The sequence below is a fragment of the Schistosoma mansoni genome (assembly GCF_000237925.1).
Source record: "Schistosoma mansoni, WGS project CABG00000000 data, supercontig 0239, strain Puerto Rico, whole genome shotgun sequence".
Taxonomy (NCBI): Eukaryota; Metazoa; Platyhelminthes; class Trematoda; order Strigeidida; family Schistosomatidae; genus Schistosoma; species Schistosoma mansoni.
Window position 1 is genome coordinate 215,923 of NW_017386103.1, and position 21,569 is coordinate 237,491.

A 21,569-nucleotide genomic window follows, 5' to 3' on the forward strand; every position below is an offset into this window, starting at 1 on the left:
TTTGTTATTCGGAAATACTACTGTGATCAACTCCATTTTGTTCTGGAGATGGTTTATCAATATTAGTTTTCAAACTATCGAATACCTCATTGACCTCAATAGTCAGGACCTCCATGTTTTATTTTTATGTACTGTCTTATAATCCAATAGATGTTTATTTGTATATATACTAACTTATGGTTTTAGATGCAGACTTTTAAGGAGTCTTTTAAGGAGACAGAACAAAATAACTGTCCTATACTTTGTGGTTTTTATAGGTTGTTTACTTATAATCCATCAATCTATGTTAACTATAAAACTCAATAATGTCCACTAATCCATCACAATAAATTATAGAGTTGTTGGTACTAATTTACGTTCAAAGATTAATTTGGAATTAACTGATACACATAGTTCCTTTTATAAATTTGATGTATTATTATTTGTTTTCTCTCCTACATTTCACTTTTACTCTAGTTTATGCAACATAAACAAGATAAAGGTATACAAACTATGGTGTTTTGTCAAAATCTATCTAATGATATCAAGTTAAAAACTTCACTAACTCATCATATGTCATCGTCTATTCATAGAATGGTGAGTTTTCAATTTTTAAATTGACTATATGATGCTCATAAAACATGTCAAGATTACACGGTTGACGTAGGACTTATTGATAAGAATATCACTGATATTTTAATATTACTCACACAGATCATGCAAATTATTTATTTGAAGAAAATACAAGAAACGCACATGTATTTTATGCAAAATATGTTTAAGTACATACAAGTAGAAAAAAAGTCAGTTCTCAACCTATTTCGTGTGTGCTGTGTGGACTGAAAAATTCCGTTTCCACAATAATTAGGAGCAGTTACGAATAAGGTCGACTTAAGACACTTTCACTTCATATCTATCAGACTAATCATCTCTTGACCAACCACACTAATGACCATGAACGATGAACAGGAATTATAATTCTTATTAGTCTGCCCTCCTATTAGCTAGTCAAAATACGAAAATAGTAATCATATTCAACTTTTATAACTGATTTTCTTCTTCTTGAATCAGTACCCATAGAACTATTTAAATCATTTACATGACCACGACGCATCACAAATAAGAAATTATAAATTGTATACAACTAAATCATATGTCCTGTAAAACTGAGCAAGAGGTCTATAATTAATCATTGATAATTTAGACAGAGTAAAGCATGCAGAAACGGATTATGGATGTAGTGAAAGTTTATAGTAAAAGCGATGAAGTAAACACCATTATCCAATGATATAATAGTTACACAACAAAAATATACTTAATGATTTTCCGTAGAAGTCCCAATCTCTGTCAATTACTCTCCCTCAATTTAACAGTGTTATAAAAGTCATTTTATAGTAATATTCCTTCATATTTTCCACAATCAAACAGCCAATAATATTCATGGTGATAATTATGTTTATGTGTTGTGTTGTAGTCGAATTATTTAGAAAAAGTTTGATCAAACTTTTGCGTCAAATATTTTACCGGCTGTACAAAATGTTCCTATTTTTATACTTTTTTTTAACGTATTAATTACGTTAACCACATAAGGTAATCACACATACCTTTACATAAAAGGTTAACAACTTATTGTCAAGTTCTACACTGAAACTACAACATCAATTAGTAGATATTTTCGTCTCTATGTATATCCTGAAGATTAACAAACGGGAATTAAATTAGGATCCATTAATATAAAACATAGATAAGATGAAAAATCGTCATTCAAGAGTAATTCACTGCGATACTTCATAGTTTTGTTTTCGAAATTCTATATTGTAATCAAATATTCGGTGCAGACTTGAATAATACGTTTGTTATTATTATTATAATGCATCAAGTGAAAAATTTGTTTCATTTCCATTTCTGTAATTCACTTTAGCATCATCATTCTCTACCGGCTTTGTTCTCACCATCGTTCTCTTCAAATAATGAAGATACTGGTGTAGAAATGTCTCAAGGTCTTTTAGACTTAGAGAGTATCGAATCAATAAGTCCACCAACTGCAAAATCACCAATTATTCAAGATTTAATTTTAATGGGACATGAGAAATGTTCTTCCCCTGAAGATGAAAATCTGCAAACTTTGATGGGATCTCCTATTTCTGATAAAGATGATGAATTAGAAAATGAAATTCCAGAGATAATGCTTTCATCAGAACATCTGGATACTACTCCAAGTTTATGTGTGTCAGAGAACGCTTGTTGTAAAACTGATTCCGTTGACTCTGATCCTCAAACTGTATGTGCTATCTCCAACGATGATGTTGAAAATCCAGGAGCTGTGGTAAATATCTATACCTACCATATAATTGTATATTTTGTATATAGCTGCATATATATTGTAGTCTTAATTTGTATTATCAGTGATACACATTCATACAAATCATGGCCCGTAAATTCTATATGTCAACTTTGGCTACAAATTATCACGTGTTAAATTCACTTAGTGTTGTTTGTTTGTTCGAGTCCCAGAGTGAACATCAACTCTGAGATGCAGGTTCATCCAGCTGACGAGTCCCAAATAGGACGAAACGCGTGTCCTGGATTCCACTGCTAGCCACTATCCATCTCTGCTTATCACGTGTTAGTTTCCGTGGTTACTAACGTAAAGTTATTTACTTCAACTCCGTTTTTATGTTGCAACCACTTTTTGTTTCATAGCTGTGCAGCTGATTAATTCACTAAATTTAGTTCACTGTGAATATTCTTTTCTTCAATGTTGTTGTCTTTCCTTTTAGTGGATTAGTATAGCTGTTTTATGATAGTAGTAATCAATTATCAAACATACACCGAGTTCAGAGTAATCAAGAATACTTTGAACCTGCTTAGAGCCTTACCGTTGCACCTCGTTGGGTTCAAACTTCAGATAAACCGTATTCATTTGCGTTCAGGATTTTTGTATGTGTTAGTACGGAGGCATCATTGTCCTCTTTTTTTGTTATACTGGGAATTTGATATAGTATTATTGAGCAAGTAACACTGAATAAAGCTATAATAATTATCATAATAAATTCACTTGGTATTGTTTGTTTGAATCTTCTCATTGATGTTTAGGACATCAATTGATTGGTCTCTTATTGGCATATGTGCATACTGTGCGTATTGCCTCGATATAGCCTTAACGCACAAGCATTATAAGCAAAGATGGACTCAGTAGCTGAGTGGATAACGTGATAGCGTTTAGAGCGAAAAGTACTGGATTCGAGTCACAGAGTGAATATCAACTTTGAGATGCAGGTACTTCCATCTGAAGAGTCCCAAATAGGACGAAACGCGTGTCCTGGATTCCACTGCTAGCAACTATCCATCTTTGCTTATAATTATCATAATAATTATTATTAATTATAGTTTCTGTATGTGCATTTTTGAAATATAAATCATATCCTACTGACTTTACAAGCTGAATAATATTCACTTGTTGTTGTCGACTTCGATAGTATCATTCATGTATCGGTTGTTTGTTATGTATGTGAGTAAGTGTCTGCCATCAGTTTGGTTTTATTTTTATGTTTATAATATTTAGAGTAGTGGGATTGTTCAATGATTTTATTTTATTTCTTTCTTTCAACACAATTATAGGTTCCATTATCCGAGGTTTCAACGTTAATTGAACAACTTATGGATTCAGAAGTTCTTATTAAAACACTACGTAATGAAATTAGCGGTCTTACGAAATACCAAGTAAGTTACATATACTCGTAGATCTGTCTATTTAACTCATAATAAACGTTCCTTTATGCCGTCTTACAAAGCCAAGTTACAAAATTATACTACAATGAAAAATGTTCTATGTTCTGACTTTTAACATACGTACATACGCGATTTCTGACACATACAAGCTGAAAATGCAGTGGGATGTAAGTTGCTCAACAATAAGGTCATTTATTCTTAGTAAGACTTTCATTCAAGACCAGACTTGGTTATGTAGAAATCAATTATTTTAGTTGTGAATGATTGTATCTTTGTGTTTAATAAAGTTGATGCAAGTCTTATCTACAGCCTTACTAATGAGCCCCAGCTAACATGGAAACTTGGTTACAGCTTTACTGTAAATTGCCTGTTATCACTGGACTTCCAAACAAATTCGTATTAATTATACCATTGACACATTTCAAACTTAAGGACTAGATTCGATTAACACTGACGACTTTTAAGTGATCATTCAGCGAATACATTTTTATCGTAGTCCTTATTTCTCTCACTTTACTAACTTGCCTCAGGTTGTATTTTTCTGGTTGTTGTTTTTCTTCATTATTTTTTTCCATTTGTAATTTGTGAAGTACACTACCATCATGTAATGCTATGTCTCTAGTTGAGAAACAAATTGCTTCTCACTAAAGATTATAAAATATTTTATATGGCTTTTACTGTAAACTTAAGCAATCTTATGTGTAGAATAAAATTCTTTTAAAATAATCCTTATAGATTAGCATATCCATTTTGCCATTTGTCACCGTGGCCGATATTATGTAATGCTATAAAATCATCTGCCTTTCTGATCACACTGTTTTGTGTTTTGTAATTTCCTTGTATTTTATAACTAATTTTTTGTCTTAATATGTGATTTGACAAATTTAGTTTTTTTCTTGTGACTTCACTGTATATATGTGATGTGTGTACATTTCCAGTGTATTACTTGAAAATATTTTATTCTGAAAAAATTCTACTTATAAGTTGTTTCACAGTAAACACATTGTATTTATTTACTTAAACACATAAATATTGGTACAAAGGGGAACCAAATATGTATGCCCCGCACAAATCTCATTTGATTTGTGTGAGGGCTGTGATACTACCCAGGTGCCCAAACTGAAACAGATAGTTTTCTTAGGGGGTTGCACCCGGAACCTTCGACCTGAAGATCTGATCCACAAGACTGTGGAGTATCGTGAGGAGATGCAATCCCATGGTAGTCGATGACCGACGATTGGTTCATACGTCATTTGTTCCCTCAGGATACTGAGGCCCATATACACCATTGGTTTGGAATAAGGGTTTTCCAACTTCCCTAGGTGGACTTTCCGTGTCCACCAACCTGGTTAAAGCGCCGGACATTCGCTTTTCGTCCTCTCCATTTCGTAAACAACAGTAATGTCACGAGAAGTCAGTAAGTAGGACTTCCCTTACAGCCGCTGTATACGCGTGGCCATGTGAGAGCGTTGGAGGGGGTAGAGCGTACTCTCCCTACACTCAGTTGTACCAGGGCATTGTATTCATTATATCAATAACTTTAATAAATCTGCTATTTTGTAAGCACATTTACTTTCACTTCTCAGGTTTATGTTTACAATACTTGTAGGTTACAGCATTCAAATTTGGTTTATATCTGATACAATAAACAGTGCCTAAATCGATAGCCGATACTTTTTCCTAGTTCACATCTTTCTATTGTAACTTTGTTTGTTATATAAGATATAATTTAACTTGAGATACTAAATTATTTTTTATTCTTAATAGTCATTTTAATATTCTTATCATGTACACGTATTGTAACTGCAGGTTGATATCAAATCCTTTCTATGACTTTCATGTTTTTAGTTTTCAATAGGTATTACTGAATGTCATCCACTAATAGTAGTAACATCATTTGCAAATATCTTACTGATTTCGAAACTGATAACACAATCTTTATCAACAACTTATAATAGTTTTGTGCATAGGTGGATTAATTTGTGTATAATTATCTCAACTCAATCGTCCGAACATCTCCAAAACTTATGATTATATTTTTATTTACCTCATTGTTTAATCAAAGTAATTCATTGAACAATATTAAGTTTCATATTTATTGATTTTGACATTTGTTTAATTGTTGTTTAACACTCATTTCTACATGATCTTGCTATACTAACTTTTTTTCCTTCCAGATTGAACTACAACATGATTATGATGCTGTACACGAAATGTTAGTAGAACGTCAAAATGATCTTACCCGAGTAACAGAACAGCTGCTTGAAACAGAGGTAATAAATAATATCATTGTTATAATTGTATTTTTGCTATATAAACGACCCAGCTATTCCTATTGCTTAGTATTCTTATACGATGACACTCAACAAGACCCCAAAATCAGAACACGTTGAACAGGAATGAAATTGTATTCAAAATAATAATGTTAAGTGAACAGTAATCACTAGTTTGAATAACGTTCATATATTTATAGTATATACATAAGGAGCTTCTAGATTTTTCTCCAATAATTTGCTCGGGCTGATCGGTTTAGAATTAGCCAATCAGCGCCCAGCAACACTATCATGCATGAAACATGCTTTAATCCAATCTATGTCCCGCTAACAATCATAACAAGACGTTTGCGTTGCTTTTATTCAAACATTTCATGTATGACAATTTGATCCAATTTGTTAGGTTTATATGTTGATGTATGTTGCCATTCACGTCAACATTAATGTATTTCTGAACTTAAACTGATTATGTACAAATATCTAATGTATTCTTTAATTGTTTTCTCATTTAATACATTGACACAAATCATTTACTATTTATACTATATATTCAACTACAATTAAATTGACTGGATAGATGAAAAAAACTGAGAATCTTTGCCGGATTTATCAAATCATAGAGTTCTGTCGAATAATATTACTAGCCCTCATGCTATCGGTAGATTGCTTAAAATTCGAAATACTCTATGCTTCCATTTGTTACTGATTTATTTTTAATGTTTAAATTGTTTAAACACGAGCAACGTTTTACGATAACAAATTAATTATGGCATATGTAGTGTTTCTTTTTCATTTGTGATTCATTTAACCAAAATAAAAAACTAGTGAGACGGGGTTCGAAACTCCTACACTGTATACTTTTTCAAAAAGTGGTATATCATATATTTAGCAATAAAGTTTTAATGCTTATCAAAATGTGTTTATATACCTTAGTTTATGATTAGGTTTTTAATTAGCAAACTATTATCATCTAAGGATGTTACGTGGGAAAAATTGTGCGACTGATTTGAAAATACTTATTTGCTTGTCAATTTTGTCAAGAATTATTTGTAATCTATCACATTTATTTGTGCTGTCATGATAGGAACTTATACAGTTTATCATGATAATTGATAATAATTTTTTTCTCTCTAAATACTTTTTTTTCACCGTAGAATAAATGTAAAAGTCTTAGTAAGCAACTATTAGAACGTAAAGATGTTATTTTAGAACGAGATGAAGACCTATTCCTTCTGAGTGAAGATAAAGTAAGTGGTTTGTTTTTTGTTGTTGTTGATTTTCTGTCATCAAGTGTTTACTTGTGAATTAATGATTATTAGCATATTGAGCTGAATTGGGTTCCCGCGTACAGGGTCGTGGATGCGCACTACCGAGGAGTCCCATACTAGAATGAGACGGCCCTCCAGTATTCCCAGGTTTTTAATAAAAGTCCAGCTCTAATCGACTCATGAATTCAATTGTTACAATCGCAATCATTGTTAGTGAACACGCTTTTTTGGTGATACCAGTCACTTTTCCTAAATTAGTCAGTCTAGAAAATTAGAACAATAATTATCTCAAGGTATATATATATATATATATATATATATTGTCGGTAGAAGAATATTTATGTTCGAAAAGTGGTAAGCTACCTTAAAACATTTATCGACACCTGTTTGAGTAACACTCAGATGCTCTCTGAGGGATTATTACTTCTATAAATTCATTGAAGAATAAATGACTAAATAATATTTACCTTGTGATTCAACGTTTTTCTTTACTCCCTTCATACAGGCAACTAATAACACGCGATAACATCTTTGTTAAATAGACCAACTGACACCTAGATTAATTTTCAATTTACAAGCTTAGGTTTAATCCTATCAATAAAATGTTATAACTATCATAATTTGTACTCTTAATTTAAGATGAGTGAGGCTAGTTAGTTTATTTTATTTTTTTTATTTAAACACATAAATATTGGTACAAGGAAGCACCAGATACATATGCGCCATACAAATCTCATTCGATTTGCTTGAGGGCTGTGATACTGCCCAGGTGCCCAGACTGAAGCAGGTGGTTTTCTTAAGGGGACACACCCGGAGCCTTTGACCTAAAGATCTGATTCACAAAGCAGTGGAGCATCGCGAGGAAATGCAGTCCCATGGTAGTCGGTGATCAACAATTGTTTCATACTCCATTTGTTTTCTCAGGATACTGGAGCCTATGTGTACCATTTGTTTGGAATCAGGGTTTTCCAACTCCCCTGGATGAACTTTCCTTGTGCACCAACCCGGTTAAAGCTCCGGACATTCGCTTTTCGTCCTCTCACTTTTGTGAACAACACCCCCGCCACGAGAAGGCAGTGAGTAGGACTTCCCTGTTGGCATTTTCTTTTTTTGTATGTTACCTCATGCTCCTAATTGTTTACTATTACTATGGTGTTCGTGTCGATAATGTCTTACTTATATTTTTTTAGTAATAACTTTTGGGAACACAATAACTGCATTGCCTCTAATTGGTTACTTCACTTGTGTTCATCATAATTTCTTGTTAATCGTGTATGTGTTTTTTTTTCATTTACCTTTTTTCGATATTTCATTCAAAAGAAATAATTCCTTTCCTCTTTTATTTTAAAGAAATCCTTAGAAATAAAAGTCACTCAATTAGAATTGGAAATTGAAGAACTGAAAACTCAAGTAAAATATATTGACCGTGATAAATTAATGTCTTCTGCATTTGTCCAAACGGATTTGATGAATTCACGGTCACTTTTTTCGACAAAAATAGTTCAAACAGATGATGTAAGTTGCGTTTTTCCTCAATTTCTCAAAATGTCAATGATAATAGTATTTTCAGTATACTATTTGCCTATTTTGAAAATCGCTGCTTGTCGTGTTAACTTTTAATAACTATTCCTTAACTACTTTTTGTTCACAAAAATGTGTGGTTATTTCACTCAATACTTTATTTGAATAAAGTTCTTTTAAACTCTACGATTCATTACACAAATATGAAATAGTTCGTTAAATAAAATGGCAATTCGGTTTTATTATCATTCATGAATGCACTTTTCAAAAATGATTCATAGGTATAGTACCATAGTTTTGTTGTCAAATAGACCTTAGCTGTTCTTTATTAGCAAACATGGATGTTGGGTAGTAGTAGAATTCAGGAAGTGCATTTCGACTTATTTGAAAACCGTTAGGTGAATGCACCTGCATCCGAGTTGGTGTCCACTCCGGGACTCGAACCTAGTACTGTTCGCTTCAAACGCTATCAGAACTCAATAGCTAGGTGTATAGCGCAATGTTTGAAGTAATAAAAAAAACTTTTGCGTTAGCTATTAAATTGTTTTAAAAGTTACTTCATTAAACGAATACTCCATTTTTTGGAAGTATTTTTATGTCTAGATATTCTATCTTTCACACCCTATTCTCTAAGATATTAAATGTTTTACTTTATAGCAACGCTTACGATTGTTAACATTTTTTCTTAATTTTAATAGATCCCTATTTCACTTGAAAGTCAACCTTCTGTATATTCTGATCCGAGTAAAAATGTAAATTTAAATATTCTATATGATCGTAAAAATTTTCATCCTAACATTGAACAAGAACATATTCATCAAATATGGGCAACATCTACTCCTAAGGAAGAAGAATCACCTAATTCAACATTTTTATCCTCGGAGAATGATACGCTTTCAGGAGCTGTCTCATCTGAGCTCAATGTAATAGTTGATTATATTATATTTTTAATAATTTGATGCATGCAAAGTTTTAATTTTTCTGAGGTAGTCCAGTTATAATAGTTTTTCGTAATACATTCACTCTACGTTATTCTATGAATTTATTTTCCCTAAAAGTCCTAACTTTCCAATTGTTAATTCATTCGATACACACCTTATTTTGGTCAGATCTGCAATATGTACATATGATCAGTTCTACTCTATGCTTGTTTAACCGGGCCTCCTGAAGTTAAGAATGTCATGTCCTATGCTTATTCTCCTTTTTATAATAATACTGTTTAATATGTTATGTTATGTAACACTATGCTATATTTCTTTTAATTTAGAATTTATCTAATCGTTTAAGAGAAGAGAGTGTTCGACTTGCAACTGCGACTGCAATTGCAACTGCTCGTCAGTCTATTTGTGATCGACCAGGAAGCATTTTGATTAATAAAACAAATGATAATGAAGAAACTACTATAAAGGTAGAATGTAATGAATGTGCCCCTTGGATTATTGAAATTCGTAATTCCTATGGTGATTTGAAAGAAGCAGTTAATGAAGTGGCCAAGGTATAAACATTTTCGATATATATTTTTTTTATCCGAATGGGGGTTTGTGGAGTTTGTAGTAATTTTGATGGTTGGATTCATGGGTCGATATAAGCCCTGGACGGCCCATACTAGGACGAAACGGCCGTCCAGGGCTTCCAGGTTTTCAATGGTGGTCTAGCTTACATCGAATCATGAATTCAACTATTGAAATCTTTTTGTTTAAATAATATTCTTTTTGTGTATTATTTTCATAAATTATCATTTCAACTTTTAATTATAGATTATTCATAACAATCCATGGATTAATGAAGACCAGTATAAGCTTGAAGATAGCGAAGAAACAATGAGAATGTTTATGAATCGACTTTTAGTTTCATTAACTAAAGCTTTGGATACCGATGAAAAACTATGGATTTCAGTAATCACTTCATCGATTAATCAAACTTGTGATATACTTAGAAGTAGGACATCATCAGTTCCCAATCTAGCACTGCAGTTACCCACAGAGAATATTTTGTGCCAAATTATACAACATTTGACAGAACGAGTATCAGCTTTTATGCGTCGTGAAGATGAGGTATTTCTCTTTCTGTCATTATTATTAGTTTTTATTTAAATTGTGTTTTTCTACACTTAGCGTTTTTTTTAGTAATGTTTTCTACAGGATGGCATTGTTGACTCTGTACTCAACCTTCCCTCTTTTATCCGGGCTTCTAACGTGCAGCAACCCTCGAACAGATACAGTTGGGTTTATTTTGTTTTTTCGAGAAAATAATGATGTTTGATAATCGACTAATTTATTCATTTGTTGTTGTTTTCCTTATAGTTTCGTAAATGTCTTATTGATGTTCTTCATGTAGAAGAAGCTTCATTTAAATCTGAATTGAAAACTCATGTTAATCGTTCTGATGCCTTAGTAGGGGAAAGTAAGTAGCTTATTTTTTATTCGAAGAGTTGTATATTTGTTATTCATGTGGTTAAACGTTGAAGTCGAAATATAGGTGTTGTTAAACGTCTAATAAAATCTACTTATTTATTGAAATAGGTGTATCCCTTTTAATGAGATCTTTTTTAGAAAAATTCATGAAATATTTCATTGTTATTAGTTTGAATTTATTACAGAATGTTTGTAAGGTTTCTAGGTAGTGTAAGATAGTCCACATGAATTCTTTAACACTAGGTTTCGTGCTAGTTGGGATTCTTTACATATTTTTGGAAATTAGTACTCCAGTGGATTCAAACCCAGGGCACCCAGTTTCATAGTCTAAAAGGTTGCCATCAAGCTATTCAGGCAGCAACTTGCGTCATATAAGTCCAAGATAGTTACATTAATCGATCACTGAATACTGGCCAATGTCATGAGTATTTGTGTCTAACATATTAGTTTCAAAATTTTTTTTATATCTTTTGTTCTGCGAACTCATTTATTTATCTGGAATCATATTTTGTATCCCTTCTAGTTTTTTTTTACTATCATTACTACTACTTATGCTACTTTGGTAATCATTGTGATGAGTTTGTCTCGGTGTTCTGATACGATTTAGCAACTTTGACCGGTGATGATATATGTCTGATTCTGTTACTTATGCTTGACTAGTTGTCACACTATCGATAATTAACTCATATCGGAAATGTGAATATCTACCTTCCGATTAAGTGATCGATGAGCAACATGTTTACCACAAAACCTGAAGATACTAGCTTCGATCATTAGTAGGGTAATGGCTTCACTTTTCCTAGGTGTGTCTCAAACTCAGACGAAAGAAACCATTTAACCTTCACTGATTCTGATTGTTTACACAACTGGTGTTAAATTTTTGCGAATAATAATTTGTGTGATAACATGTAATTACATTTTGTTGTTACAGCTCTTTTTAATTTTATATGTCCACATTATTTGTAATAATTATTTTCACAGTTTTAAAATATTAAACCATATGTCTTTTTACTCTCTTTGTTTACAACTACAGTGAATCGTTTGACTAAAGTTGTAAGTTCATTATCGGAAGAACTGAACCATGCTAATAATCGAACTAATGAAGTGCAAGGTCAATTGCATGATTTACAAGTTGATCTTGTTCATACACAGAATGAATTACAATTGAAGGAAGATGAAGTTCAGCGTCAACGAACTGATGTTGAACAGTTAAGGTTAGGTTTATTACATGACATTATTATTTATAGAATATAACCATTTACGAATGTGTTTAACTGCATTTTAGTTAATTATCCTTTCCCTTGTTAATCAGTTACATATTATATGCATATCTATTTTTTCCCAAAAGTCATTATCTGAATGGGTTTGTATTATTTTCTCACTAAATTATTTGAATACTGATACTTCTGTTGCTCCAACACTTAATAATGATCTCCTAGCCGCTTCCTAAATCTCCGGAATTCCCCTACATTTGTGCCTCAAACGGTATAGAAAAGTTCTTAATTGAGAACAGAAGCTTTACTTCTAGGTTAGCTTATGTACAGAAAACCAAAGTATTTGTGGATTTATGGATAACGTTTTCTTACCGGTAACTCTTATAGTACGACCCATAAAATACTAGCAATAATAATAGCATATTGAAAATATTTGTGAAAATCAAGTCGTTACACAGCCTAGTCGCACTACAAAATAATTTTTGCTGAGCTCACTTTGGTATCACAAATATTTCTGTTTTGATGGTAATCTGAATCCCTATCACTACGTTTCTATCTTTACTCACCACACGCTTCCTACTGGCTTCGGCGACAATACATCACTATTTAGTTATCTATTGATTACTGACCCCATTATTGATACACGTCGAAGGGTTAGTGTTTTCTTCAAAGTCTTTAGTGAAATATTTTATACTGAATACTCGTCAAAATTGTCCAACCTTCCTTTCTTTTCTGATTTACGTTGAGAGGAAAGAATACGAACGTTCGTATTAAAAAAAATACATACATTGTTCCAGTATGATTGTAAGTTATTCAGCTTGACAGCAGTTTTCTTTGATTATCAACTTATCACCGTATTTTTCTTGGAAGTCTAGCAACTGATCATCAAAGTACTACCCGGTTTCTACTTACTGCGATTGTTATCCTTACTATCTTTTGTTCAGCTCGAAACAATTTTTTTCAGTGGTAGAATATTGATAACTAGTTTATTTCTTGAACCTGTTTTTCCACAGGCAATTTTAAGGTGGTCTGTTTTTTTCTGTCTATGTTTTTGCACAGTAACGGCTTTTTGATTTGTTTGAATCTCACCCCCATATAATTGTTACTTTGTTTTTCTTCTGGCGTTAATTTCATTTTGTGAACCATTGGGACAATGGTTAACTTTTTTGAATGTATGTAATATTTGTAATTGTGATACTTTTTGGTTGGCTTAAATATTTTTGTGTATTGTTTGTTTACAAGTTCAAGGATATATTGATTTAATGAACTCATAATTCTGTTGAAGTTTAAATACGTCCAAAGCGTATCCTTTATAAATTTGTAAAGAAAACAATTACAAGTTCTTTACATAACAGCTAAAGCAACCGGGATCAACTTCGAAAACTGAACTTATGTATTCAAATAAGATATTTTTTGTTTCTCTACTTAATATGACGCATTATTCGGTCACCTCATACATAAACTGTATATTTTAAACCGTCAAATACTCAGTTACCTTTTCTGTTTATCTCCGTTCTGTCCCATTATTGATTTACACATTAATCCTTCTCAATTCGCATAGGCTTTTTCATCGTTATTATTAGCTTGACAACGTTTCACCTACTACATATGATATTTCCAATACTTAATTGCTTTTATTACTACTATTATATCAGTTAATTCGACATAACATTTCTCCCATTATGGATTACATTCCCATGAATTATTTTATAACTATGTTGTTTACAACAAACCTCTATACCTAAGAACAAATTTCCTTACTCTTTCTTAATTGACCTTTCAAATTTACAAAGGACACATTTTGGACGTATTTAAGTTGTGACTAATCCAAATGTTTGTTATTGGACCATGTTTATAACATTGTTTATTTCACTGATTTAAGGAGGTCCTCCTCTATTTTTCATTGGAATCATCGTCTATTATTCATTGAATCCTAATAACAAAAAAAATAATTATTATGTTTTATTTACCGTCACTATAAGTAAAGTGGATAAATAAGGACTAAGATTTTCTCCGTATTTCACATCTGGTTTCGGGTTCAAACACTGTTTTGATTATTTTACTCCGATATATATATATATATATATATATATATATATATATAATTATTGTAATTACAGATTACAATTATGTGAAGAAAATACACAAACAGAGAGATTTCGTACGGAACTTGAAACATTGCAATCAGCTAAGGTTCAAGCTGAAAATGAATTATCATCATCAAATAATTTAATTCAAGTAAATTTATTTACTTTTCTATCAGTTATTCACCTATATTTATGTATTATTTATTTGATCACATAAATATTGGTACAAGGGGGTACTAGATATATATGCGCCACACAAAAATTATCATTCCATTTAATTGTATGAGGGCTATGATACTGCACGGGTGTCTAGACCGAAGCAGGTGGTTTTCTTAAGGGGCCACTCCCGGAGCCTTCGACCTAAAGATCTGACCCACAAGGCAGTGAAGCAACGTAAGGTGATGCAGTCCCATGGTAGTTGTTGACCAGCGATTGATTCAAACGCCATTTGTTCCCTCAGGATACTGGAGCCTATGTACCCCGTTGGTTTTAATCAGGATTTTCCGACCCCCTCTAGGTGGACTTTCCGTGTCCACCGACCCTGTTATAGCGTCGGACATTCGCTTTTCGTCCTCTCAATTTCGTAAACAACAGCAATGATGCGAGAAGGCAGTGAGTAGGACTTCCCTGACAGAGGCTGTATACGCGTGGCCATGTGAGAGCATTTCGAGTGAGGGCGGGCCCTACCTATTCTCGGCCGTACCAGGGCATTAGGTTTTTTTAAAAATGATATGAAAATTAATGAAACTAATTGATAATATGCACAAAACAAAATATTGTCAATAGTTAGATGATTAGTTAGAAATTAATTTTAAGATTATATATATCGTTTTATTAGTTGAGTGATAATTTTTAATTATGCCCAATATATTCGAACTAATGATGTTAATGAACTAACTAAAATGAATTACTTAAAATGAAGTTTGAAAGTCCGATCTGATGGTTAGACATCAGTCAATTAAATCATTGAATTACTATATCAGTTTATAACTGTATGTATGTACTTAAAAAATGGATTTGTATCCGTTATTTATTATGGTTTCTTGATGAACTGAATCACTGTTTTATACTCTAAGTGTGTGTAACCATTAAACTGAAATGATTAATAAAAGAATTTATTTCTCCTAGTTTCTAAAATAATTTTTAGTAGAAAATACGGATTTGTTATTTAAGCATGGTGATTGAAATGTAACCGGAAATCGTATAAATTATTATGAATAGTTATATCTTAAGTGACTTTGTGGAAACATAGTTTGGTCTGTACATTATACAATACAAAAATCATATGTAGAGCTTGTTTTAGTTTGTTTAACAATTTTTTATTGTGCATTCTCAGGAATTAAAAATATCATTAACAAATGAAAAGAATCGAGCTCAGTCGTTAAAAATTGAATTGGATCAATTATATGACCAAATTAGGAAGAACACTTATCAGTAAGTATTAAGTTTCTTTACATTATCAATTTTCGTGTTTCTAGCTTTGTCTTGTTCAATATTGTCCGACCATAAACGATATTTTGGTATACAGTATATTTATTGAAAGCGGATAGCTCTAAATTTCTATCTGTACTATGGACTTATTATTATTATTTTTAATGTATAGTCATCCGTGTTAACGAAGTAAAAAGTTTGTTTTCGTTTCTATCCTGTTGTTAGCTTCATGGACCTTATAATAATCGATTTCACCGTTAGATTTTAAAACTGACACTTGAACAAGCCTTATAACACATTATTTAATTTTTCATAATGGCGTTTGTATTTCTCTTGAAGATGAAAATATAAATACCGTGATTTTTAAGAGAAGAAAGAAAGTATTGGATTTACCATTCCTTACATTATTTTAAATTTTCCATCACTATGTTAACAGTTACATAAGTTGAAATCTTAATGTTCTACCATTTGGCTAAATACTACTTTAATTAGTATGACAAGTTTGTAGAGATTTTCAAGTAATGCAATTCACATCATGGGCTGCCCTTAGATGGTTCGCCATTGAAAACCAGTAAACAATGTACACCTGTTAAATCCTAATGCGAGACTCCTCAGTAGTGCACATACATGAATTCACTTGACATCGAACCCAAGACCTTTCTTTCTTCGTGAAATGGTGAATCGATTAGAGTTACAGGTGTAAACCATTTTATGGTACTGACTCAGCATCCTTAATTTGAAGTACCTAATACTCGAATGTTTGAATATCTTTTCTTCAAACCCCAGTGAGGTCATGAATGCTCACTACTGAGTAGTTCAGTGTTAGAATAAAACATGTGTTAAGTGCTTCTTAGTTTTATTGGTTATCTGACAAAGGTTAATTTTTAATGTCAACTTGGTGAATTGTCCATTTCCCGTAAGGTCAAATGAAAACACTGTTTATTGCTTTTTTTGTTTGAATAAATTCTTCGTTTTTATTTTGAAAAAAAATATAGTTTTGCCCCTTTCACTTGTTTCCCCCCTCACGGTTTTTACTTTGCCAGAACTACTCCAACGCCAAATAATAATAATAATGCTATTGGTGGAAATATGACTACAACTAATGAAAATAAAGCACCTAATGATTGTTCATCAAATCTTAATCCACGTGTCTATGAAGCGATAAATCTTGCTACAACTCAGTTAGCGTCTACCAGGCGTGATACAATTAAATTACAAAATCAAGTCAAAGAATTACAGGTAGGATAAATTATATGTTCTTGTTATGTTTGATTGTCAATATTTTGTAGTAGATAATTTTTTGATTGGTGATAATCAGAACCAGCGATTCTATGGTTCAAACATTCATTATTTTAATTTATGGGCATATATAATAACTGGATATCATTACTAGCTGTCAGACACAATATGGTCAAAATATGTGCACATGAACTTCTACTCGGTAAAGAGTTACATTTAAAAAAGGTTGATATAAAGGAATAAGATGATATTATTTCGGTCAATACTTTTTGTATCGATTCATTATGAATTTCGGTCAACGTGATAAGTGTGAACTTTGTTCAATGAGACAATTTTTTTACCTGTAATAATTTTAGTGGACTATGTTTATTGTGTGTGTTTTTACAGTGAAGGCATACATTCTCCCCAAGAAATACTATGAATTTTATGTACAAAATTAGTATATAAATGGTTTCGGGACTTGTTTGGAGTCAGGTTTTGGGGGCGTCAATAAACATTCATTTCACCAGTCTTTTGTGTTCTCACTGTGTCGTAGGAATCGTGGTAGTCACCGTTTCCCTGTATTAGCAGTAGGACCATGGGATTGAAGTGATTCTTGATTGTCGAGTAAAAGCAGTATGATTGCAGACTCAACAAGGTGCACAACAGCAACGACTCTCAGGATGTAACAGTTATCATCTGCCCACTTACAACAGTGCCGATAAAGCAAATTCTCCAGTTATAACAAGGGTTTAATTGTTTTATTCCTTTTTTACTATTTTTAATTAGGCCACTGCTCATAGTCTACGCTTAAATATTGCCGAAGCAGAACTTCGTCTTATGCCTACTTTGACATCTGTACTGCCAGGTACTTTTAATCTTTCGAGTATTAATAATACATCACAATCTTCCATGATAAAACAGTCAGCTGCAAAGAAAAAATCGCTTGTTTATGGAGATCAATCAGCATTGACAAGTGCCAAGTTTACTAAACTAAAAAATGTTTGCGTAGATTTACTATCACGCGTTGGAGTGGATGAACGTGATGATGATGATCTACAAAAGGGTGATGATAATGATGATCATAATTCTGATTCACATTCATCAGACGATGATAGCATTGAAGAGAATATTTTCATTGGATCTGGAATCATAAATTCTTTAAATCGTGATGGTGGTTATCGTATAGATGCTGAACGCGACGAATCCTCATTGAATAATGGTAATAATAACTGTGACATACTCAATAAAGGATCTTGCAGATCTAATAAGGCAACTAACAGACGATCCACTGATACCCTAAATAATTCGGTACGTTTCTTTTTAAAAATAAACAAATTGTTTCGAGACGTTATTCAATATAGAGTTTAGTTGTAGTGAACATTTTGTACAAGTAATATAAAATGATAGTTGATGAAACTACTTCCAACTTCATGAACAATAAGTTACGTTATATGTAATGGTCAACAATAGCATATATTATGATAGATGAATGTATGTCACATAATTTATCCGTTATAGGTAAACTGTAAATTCCTTGTATACCAAGATTAGCTCAATTATTTGCGTGGAAGATCCTTTTTGTATAGTTCGATTGGTCGGTTATGTGTTGCGAAGTTACTTTGTTACTGTACATATTGGATCGTACTTATTAAAATTATTCATTATGCACATTTTGTACGTGGTAATTTTTAAGTAGTATGCTCACTTATTTGACACAAATATCCGTACATCAGATACAGTTTTTCTGTTAATTTATGACATTAAATGTTTTTTTTTCTTATCAGCTCCAGTCCACATCTAACAGTCACGTGAAAACTGTAAATGTATTAAATTCAAATAAGATACATAACTCTGTACAAACTTTTCCCATTATGACAACTAATGTAATATCATCTTCACCAAATGCTCATATTAATCAAACTGTGTCTATGGAACAAGTAAGTATTCGAATATTGTCTATAATAGTAATAAGTTTACTGATCCCACTATCATTTGCATACATGTCTTAAACACTTGTTTTTTTTCTTGTGTGATATTAGAAACATTTCGGTAGTTTAACAGATTCAAAATCTCCTTTTAGGTTTGTACAACATAAGTACACTGCGTCCACCGATTAGTTCTCCTACTCATATTAGACTGTTAGAACTGATTCAATTACGATTATCAACATTTTGTTAACTTTCATTGAGATCATGAACCGATCTAAGTCAGATCACTGTTGAAAATCTAGAAGTACTGAATTGCTTTTTTATCATTTTATGGGACATTGACACCATTGAATAACCGCTCTTTGGTCTAGAGGTTAAGCATGTTCACCCAGTTTTTTTTTCTCACCAGCTCTTGATAATGTAAGATGAAATTTCCCTTATAATTTATACCAGTATAATTTGCCTCATGCTGCTACATAAATCACTATTCAAAAATGCATCTCATTTTTTATTTTCCACCAAATTTTTAGTATTTCTCCCTATACGTCCGTTTTCTTCGTGCTCAAAGCTATCGTCGTTCACTATCATTCCAAAAACATTATTTACTTCTTCTTTTGGGTAATTTCCAATATGCAGAAAATGTAGTAGTTGCAATTCTTGGATGTCCGGAATCTCGAGTCACCTCACAAACAGATTCTAAGGATAGGTCTTCACAGGTGAACTTAAGCCCACTTCGAAGATTTCGTACTATAGGTCGTGTTGTCCAGGTTATTCATAGGTGAGTTAAAGTATTGTATTTAATTTAGTTAATAATATGTTGTTTATCCGTCGTATAAATTTGGTGCTGTTTATATGTGATTAATGAACTCGAGTTTTACGCCAAATATACTATGTGGTTGCTTAAGAGTGAATGAACACTTGTCTTATAGGACAGCGTTGTTATTAGACATGTGGTTGTTTTTAGTCAACCTTGTCGATTCACCTATGGGAGTTACTTATATTGGTAGTTATGTACTGTTGATATTCTTGACAGATAACTTAATCCTCGTCGGTCACAATGTCAATAAATGTTCAGAGGTAAGTGAATTTTTCGCATTTAAATTACGATGGTTGACGTTGACTGATATTAAGTTGAAAAATAGATAATGAATCGGTTGAGTTCGTCAGCTATCGGCTTCGTTACGAAACTGTATGTGGTTGGTTATCTATCATTTGATAAACAATATTTACATCTATTGAGACTTTGATAGATATTCGACAGCTTACACTAAATAAATTAGTAAGACTATGGTTATTGGTTTAATGTTTCCATTAATAATGTATCATACGTTGTTGTGTCATAATTCGTTGATAAAAAAAACAGGTGATTTTGCTTCTGTAGTAAAAGTACTGGGTTCATTTGCTCTTCTACAGTCACTCACTGACAAATACATAATCGAAAAATTATAATTTGCACAAACATACAAAATGGTAAAATTTATTTTTTCAATAAGTATAAACCATAAGTATGTCTGTTTTAATGTGAGTTCTTTAAAACTGTATCATCCAGTTTGGCCAACTCTAGAATCTCATCTATAAAGAGTCTTAATTTCATAAACAATGCAGACCAATCACTCAATGAATTTCTTGACATGAAGTCATACTTATAACCGTGAATTTTTAAGATAGATCTGTGTCCATAATGAAGATCAAGTATACTGGTGTTTGATCTTCTGTTTCCTAATTTATTTAGCATTCTGTTCCAAAATAACTTTAAATTTTTTATACTATATATTTACCTGGACAATTTTATTCGCTTTTTAGAATGAAACATTTGGTGAATAAATGGCGACGTTTAGATATACCTTCTATGGAATCAACTCCTATTAATAATAAAATTTTATATATGCATACAAATACTCCAACTTCATATTATGCACCACCATTCCAACACCGGTCATTTAGTTCCACTTTAGATCGTAGTAACCAAACTAATCGAATTCCTAACGGGTCTTTACGAACACCTTTGAAAGAATTACATGCAGAGGAGTCCAACAATATATATTCATCTGCACTTCAAAATTCTTCTCTTTTCAATGGAAAACAATATTTATCAAATTATCCGGTTCATACTCCTAGACTGTCACATATTCAAACTTCACCGAGTGGTTACAGTTCATTGTTGGAAAATCAAACAATCTCTACCGGTTCTTCACATCGACGGTATGTTAATTTTTGTTAATACAATGTGTTAGTATATCTTTGGCTCTTTGTCATAACTACAAAAAGCTGCTACTTGTTAAAACAGAAAAAGTGTGATTTGGCCTATTGCAAGAAGAGGCATGACTATATATGAGAATTTGTTACACACCGTAAATAAATCAAACTATGTCTAAGTACATTGAGTTATATATGATTCACTTTTATAGTTAGTAAGCAACTTTAAGCACATTTACTTGGTCAATAGTTGGTGTAAATTAATAATCGCTTTTATGCAAGTATGTAATACCAATAAAATAACC

General features: G+C 32.1%; 1 protein-coding gene across 1 annotated transcript in view; it reads left to right on the forward strand.

Annotated features, from left to right (window-relative positions):
- Smp_051510 (pericentrin fragment, putative) overlaps nucleotides 1–21,289 on the forward strand; it is a gene marked incomplete at both ends in the record, with an annotated part of 43,443 nt that extends 22,154 nt beyond the window's left edge. Inside the window, 18 exons of the mRNA XM_018792625.1 lie at nucleotides 457–576; nucleotides 1,901–2,305; nucleotides 3,601–3,702; nucleotides 5,889–5,984; nucleotides 7,139–7,231; nucleotides 8,603–8,767; nucleotides 9,472–9,696; nucleotides 10,041–10,268; nucleotides 10,531–10,827; nucleotides 11,077–11,176; nucleotides 12,221–12,401; nucleotides 14,522–14,639; nucleotides 15,825–15,922; nucleotides 16,963–17,158; nucleotides 17,927–18,448; nucleotides 18,925–19,077; nucleotides 19,599–19,846; nucleotides 20,872–21,289. Coding sequence (XP_018644240.1) covers nucleotides 457–576; nucleotides 1,901–2,305; nucleotides 3,601–3,702; nucleotides 5,889–5,984; nucleotides 7,139–7,231; nucleotides 8,603–8,767; nucleotides 9,472–9,696; nucleotides 10,041–10,268; nucleotides 10,531–10,827; nucleotides 11,077–11,176; nucleotides 12,221–12,401; nucleotides 14,522–14,639; nucleotides 15,825–15,922; nucleotides 16,963–17,158; nucleotides 17,927–18,448; nucleotides 18,925–19,077; nucleotides 19,599–19,846; nucleotides 20,872–21,289 — 3,765 coding nt within the window. The remainder of the gene's footprint in view (nucleotides 1–456; nucleotides 577–1,900; nucleotides 2,306–3,600; nucleotides 3,703–5,888; nucleotides 5,985–7,138; nucleotides 7,232–8,602; nucleotides 8,768–9,471; nucleotides 9,697–10,040; nucleotides 10,269–10,530; nucleotides 10,828–11,076; nucleotides 11,177–12,220; nucleotides 12,402–14,521; nucleotides 14,640–15,824; nucleotides 15,923–16,962; nucleotides 17,159–17,926; nucleotides 18,449–18,924; nucleotides 19,078–19,598; nucleotides 19,847–20,871) is intronic.
- Nucleotides 21,290–21,569: the final 280 nt, after the last annotated feature.